The sequence below is a fragment of the Agelaius tricolor genome, unplaced genomic scaffold, assembly GCF_023055355.1.
Source record: "Agelaius tricolor isolate 1412-34295 unplaced genomic scaffold, bAgeTri1.0.p SCAF_5, whole genome shotgun sequence".
Lineage (NCBI taxonomy): Eukaryota > Metazoa > Chordata > Aves > Passeriformes > Icteridae > Agelaius > Agelaius tricolor.
In genome coordinates, this window is record NW_027269265.1 from 35,866,035 (window position 1) to 35,871,849 (window position 5,815).

The 5,815-nt window shown below is 36.3% G+C and overlaps 1 protein-coding gene across 3 annotated transcripts in view; it reads left to right on the plus strand.

Moving 5' to 3' along the window:
- The window catches only part of RBM25 (RNA binding motif protein 25), a 32,913-nt gene extending 30,133 nt beyond the window's left edge, over positions 1 to 2,780 (plus strand). For all 3 annotated transcript variants that reach the window (XM_071427228.1, XM_071427229.1, XM_071427230.1), the window contains 2 exons: positions 120 to 167; positions 1,210 to 2,780. In XM_071427228.1, coding sequence (XP_071283329.1) covers positions 120 to 167; positions 1,210 to 1,302 — 141 coding nt within the window. In that variant the 3' untranslated portion in view covers positions 1,303 to 2,780. The remainder of the gene's footprint in view (positions 1 to 119; positions 168 to 1,209) is intronic.
- Positions 2,781 to 5,815: the final 3,035 nt, after the last annotated feature.

A 5,815-nucleotide genomic window follows, 5' to 3' on the forward strand; every position in this document is an offset into this window, starting at 1 on the left:
GCAAATACTTCTTGCACGTGCAAAGCTTTCAGAATTCCTTGGACATAGCTGGATTTTGTCCAGAAATGTATATAAGGTTTATTCTAAGTTTTCCATCTAAAAACATTTGTTTCTTTCAGGTTATGGCTCACAGCTCACCTCAGAGCATACTGGATGATGTTGCCATGGTAAGCAGAAATTCTGTAACTGATATACCTTCTACATTTTACTGAAGCTAAAAGTCAATTATGCAAAATAGCAAGAGTCCATAACAGAAAACATGCGTTAGAAATTATTAAGCACATCATGCTAGCACAGGCATTATTTTGCCGTTACAGCACCTAGGTACAAATTACTGACCCCTCTTCAGAACTTCTCAGAAATGCAGAACAAAAATTTTTTGTCCCTAGTAGTAGATGTCAAAATCAACAATAACAGAACTACATCAGAAATAAAAACTTTTATTCTTTCTCGTTCTTATGAATAGATTTTTATTAGCGGTTTAGTGGGTCTTTCCCTAATTAATGAGCTAAAGGTGATTTTCTGTAGAAAAGTAAAAGCTCTTTTTTTGCCTGGTGTTGGAAGAGAGAAACAGTATGAAATAATGCTACTGTTCCACCATGTTTTCATACATTGAAAGGTGAATAAAAACTAATCCGCTCTCTTCCTGTAAGGAAACTTGGAGGCAAAGTTGATAGGATCCACATGCATAGTGCAAGATAGTAGATTGTTTTTGGTGTGACTAGTAGGTGACTTGGGGAACTTTGGAGAGATGCTGTGCACGCTAAAAGTTTGTACAGATTCACGAAAAGCCTATATAATAAGTTCAGGGAAGAGAAATCATTTGAGGGTTTATTTAACAAATATCCAAGGAAGTTCCAAATTAAAATGAGCAGAGATTAGGAGTTAATTTAAAAGAAGATACCACATGTGAATGTCTTGTTCTTACAATATTTCCAAGCCTGCCATTTCTCTGCCTCTTCCCAAACCACTTTTGGATACTAGTTTACTGATGCTTCTTCCTGTAAGTGCTCAACAGCTGCACTATACAAGTATGTGGTTAGAGCCTGGTCAACTAATGACACACAAACTCACCAGAGTTTCATTCGGTCCCTCTCTCAAGGACTTGTATTACGCTATATCCATTTTTTTCTCATCTATCTACAGTTAGTCTTTATAACTGGAATGCATAACCTGAAAAATAATCTATGAAATGTGTATTTCCTACAGGTACTAGATGAAGAAGCTGAAGTTTTCATAGTCAAAATGTGGAGGTTGTTGATATACGAGACAGAAGCAAAGAAGATTGGCCTAGTGAAATAAAGCACTCTCCTTGCTTCTAGGGTTCCATTTCAATTTTGGGCTTTTTTTTCCCCCCATTGTTCAGAGACTTCGAATTTTCTCTGTTCTCAGAGACTTGAGACCTGTATTTTTTTATGTAGAAAATGTGAATTTTTTTGTCCTCTGCTCTGAGGCCCCTTTTACCCTTCTCAATTAGTTATCAAATCCTGCATTGGTTCTCTTTATAATATATGAGGTACAATTACCGGTATGTTTTATAAGCTGCAGCTACTGTACATGCTCTTTGGTAATTTTGTTATGTTACTCTGATTCTTGTAAATATTAAGAAAAAAAAAATCCCTGTTTTGCAAAACATTTGCACTTAATGTGGAACTATATCAGTTACAGATGACAAAGGATTTTACTGCAAGTTTATCAGTCTTTTTTTGGGAGCATACTTCCCCTTTTTAATTTAAGAAGTGATCAAAATACAATTTAAAAATAAGTGTCTTGAGCTGTTTTCACAGAACAGCTTTGTGTGGTCATTTGATCTCTTCATCTGACTGGAAAAGGAGTTCCTTCAAACCTCTCTTTCTAATGTGAACCAGTAGTAATCTTGGTACTTTGTTGCCCATTAAGAGTTACTAATGAAGCTGGGAACCTATTCTCTTGCAGATGTTCTGTGTCTTTCCCAGAAAGTGCAAATCACAGGAAGTTTTTTATTTGCTCAGTTAAAACAAGAGCAGGACCTAAATTCAGTAAGTGCTACCTAATGGTTTTTGGGGGATTTTTTTTCTGCTCGATTTCATTCTAGCCCTACCTACTATCCCTTCGGTCTCCAAAATAATCAGATGGCTTTTTTAAGAAGAAACTATTTTTAGAACTTTTTTTTTTTAGTGTTTAGAAACAATACAAAAAGCCCTGTTTGGATGTAACTGTCTCTTAAAAAAAAAAAAAAGCCAAAAACAACCATGTAAACTAAAACATAAGTTGTCAAACAAAGGTGAAATCTTGTTTTTATCCATACTGTTAAACTAGCCCTGACTTTTGTTTTCTACTGTATGCAGTCTGTTGTCCACAAAAAGGGTAATATTTTCCTGCCTTGTTTGTATGTTTTTTTTATAAATAGACTGATATGGTATAAATGATGACATGTACTGTAAACTGCATTTTTTTTATCTCATACCTGGGTAAGAAGTCAAATCTATAATGTGCTGTGAGCTGTTTTGATTGCAGGAGGACTGTGTTCCAGGGAGCAAACGGTCTCAAAGTTATTTTTAATTTTTGAAACAAAATTCTTAATATCAAACAAATTAAGTAAAGGTGTTCCAGTATCTCTGTATTGTATTTAACTGAAGGATACAGGTTGACCTGTTCAGAAAACATAACTGTGACCTTGAGTTACTAGTTGTTTGTATCTGGAGAGGACACTTGAAAACACTGTTCTTAACAATTGGGATCGTGTATAGGTTCCACCATGTAAATATTTCAGATATTAAAAATGTATATATTTGATTTAAGGGTTGATATTGTTTTGGAGTCTTATGCAGCATGCAATTGTATTTAATACTGCTTACCGAATCAAGTGTTCCCAAATTAAGGGGGGGTGGAGTGGGGTGTGTTTAAAACTACCTCCTGCTTATATCAGGTGACTAGAAGCCTGCAAATTTAGATGTGATCCCAGTATGTTCTTTCTCATCCCTGTGGTACTACACTACACACCACCAAATGTTCTTTTTTAACGTGAAGTGTCATGCTCAGATGTTACTTTCATGTTGTGCTTGTGTTTGCCTGAGACTGTTTTGGTTATGCATACTTACATGTTGCAATTTTCCTATTTTTTTCTGCAACTTGATGGTTGCAACCCTAAGAAATTACTTCCCCATTCTCCCTATACAGTTCTGCATCATCATTTATCAAAAAGTTTTCAAATTCTAAATAAATTCAAAGCTTGCTCTGTTTGTAGCAAATACAGAGAAGAGGGAGAGTAAACATCACAAATGCCTTTTGACCTGGTAAATGGCATTCTCTGTCATGAGTAGTAGTTAAACAAGACAAATGTGACAAACACATTGTAATGCCACTGTGTGACAGATTGCCCAACATCCTCATCCGGATTCTTCAGAGAAAGCTCAAGTTGTGAAACTTCAGTTGATTTCTGCCCTAAACTGAAGCTGTGTGTGCAATGGACATAAGCTTGTACTCTCCTAAGGAGACTAACGGTGCTGGGATGAGAAAGACATGTAAATTCTAAGCTGCAGTGTTAAATATCTAGGTAAATAAGTATATAGAATCATTGTGATATCATCAAAAAGTCAGTTTTGTCGAAGTTCAGGTTTTTTTCAGTAGTGGAAGAAGAAAGGAATGTTCACTAGATGAACTCTGGTTTGGCTTATTAGCTTTTCCTCTTTCCTTATCAGCAAGTATAAAGTCACTTCTACTTTTACTGCAAGTTTTGTTTTTATGTCTCAGTGATACTGTATTTTGTGCCAGTGATGCTGGGGAGTATAACACAAGTTATGTACTGGTGAGGTTCCTAGCATAGAAATTACCTTCTGTTTGTTAGCTTTCAACATGTGCTAACAGAATTATTTCAAGATAAATATGGAAAATCTGGGGTAGAAAAAGCCTTTTTTGCCAATATCACCACACTCCGCTCTCTGCATGTATGATTTAATACTCTATGGTAGGTTAGACACAGATCAAGAGAGTGCTCAGAATGGGATACATGAGTAAAGTACAGATGTTGCCACCAGGTACTCAGTACATCATGACACAGTACAACCCATACTGTGAGGGAAAGTTCCAGAAGTTCCACACACTGTGTAATGAAAAAATACCAGTATTTACACAACAGAACTGGATGTACTTGTTTATCTGGACCTTACAGTGGAATAAGGCTTTAAAACTTGACATAACACATGCTCTTACTCTCCTGACAATCATTTTGTGTAACTGCCTTTCAGTGTTTGGAATATGTCAATACAAAAAGTATCATTTTTCTTCATTAATATGCACTGAAAAGAAATGGGAAACAAGGAGCAATTAAGATCCATTACCAAGAAATATATATTTTTATATTATCTTCTAAGTTGGTGAGAGTCTTATTTTGTTCTTAGAGTATTTAACCTGCTCACCTGCTGATTTGGTCTTTTTAATCTTAGCTGTTTCCTTCTCTTTAGGCAGGAACCAGTACTAAAAATAATTATCATGGCTCTAAATGTAAGCAAGGGAAAGGCCCTAAACAGTGAGTTTAGCTTCTTAATGAATTCCTGTGTCTTACCACTAATGCTTTCCTATTACTGAGAGAGAATTAGACCTTTCATGTTCTTATTAAACAGGGTCGCTAGATAGCTGCTTGCAGGAGTAGTATTTTGGAAAGTGGATATGCTGAAACCTGCAAGCTGTTGGGTTCTATATTACAATTGAGTCATGCTTTTTCATATTCTGTACATTATCTGGTGTAGGAATGTTGAGTACAGAATTAAAAATTAGTACACAGTCATGTAGTGTGAGCAGTATAAGGTATTGTTTAATAGACATTTTATCGTAGATCAAACTGATACTAATAATAGAAAATAGTTTGGTAGAGCTGTGTGCCCATGTTTGGTTGGTTGAGTTTTTTGTTTGGCTTTTTAAATTACGAGTAGTTTTATTTATGGTTAGTAGTAGTTTCTCCTTTTTAAAAAGTAGTTTCTCCTTTTTAAATTACGAGTAGTTTATTTATGGTTAGACATTGCTTTCAGTCTAAAAATGGCTTCTTCTAAATGCATTTCATATTTCTGTGAGCTATTGAAAGTCAGTTTGCATTGCAATACTTACATCAAAACTTTTAGGTGCAATAGTTCTGTCCCACTTAATTTTAGCATAGATTTTCCTGTAGTGTAGTCAAATAATGAAATACAACATTGTTTTAAACATGCAGAATTGCATGGCCCCTTAGATTTTACATTTTTTATAGAGTGGTTCTATGTATCATAGCATTTGCTATATGTTACTAACCCAATTGATATGCACTTGAAAAGGCATTGTGGATGATACTTCAAATATGGATAGCAAGGTGAGTTTCAAATATAGAATTGACTTTTTTGTTTTTTCGACTAACCAGTCATAGGTGAACTTGGAGGCTTCTTGAAAAAATACCACATTGACTTTTAATACTGTTCTTACTTTGAAATATAAATGTCCCCTTAAGTTACTTAATGCCTTTTTTGTGAGACCATTTTAAAACAGGGTTACTGGCATAGGTATGACTTGAATTCAAAAGAGCCTAGAAGTGTATTTTCTCATAAAACCTCTCTTTATCTGGCAGCAGGTTAAAAAGGTCAAGCTGCATTTCCTTGGCACGATTCCTCGCGGCTGGACTCAGCGAGTGTTCACTCTGCTGTACAGCCAGCCTCTCCCAGTCGCTGCCTTTCCTCAGTTCCCACCCGGGTGTCTTGGTTCCCGGCCCTTGCTGACGGAAAGCTCTCACTCAGCGTGTTCTTTCCCAGGCGCTGCCCGTTGCGCCCTGCGCGCCGGGCTTGCCGGGGCCGCTGCGGCCGGAGAGCGGCGC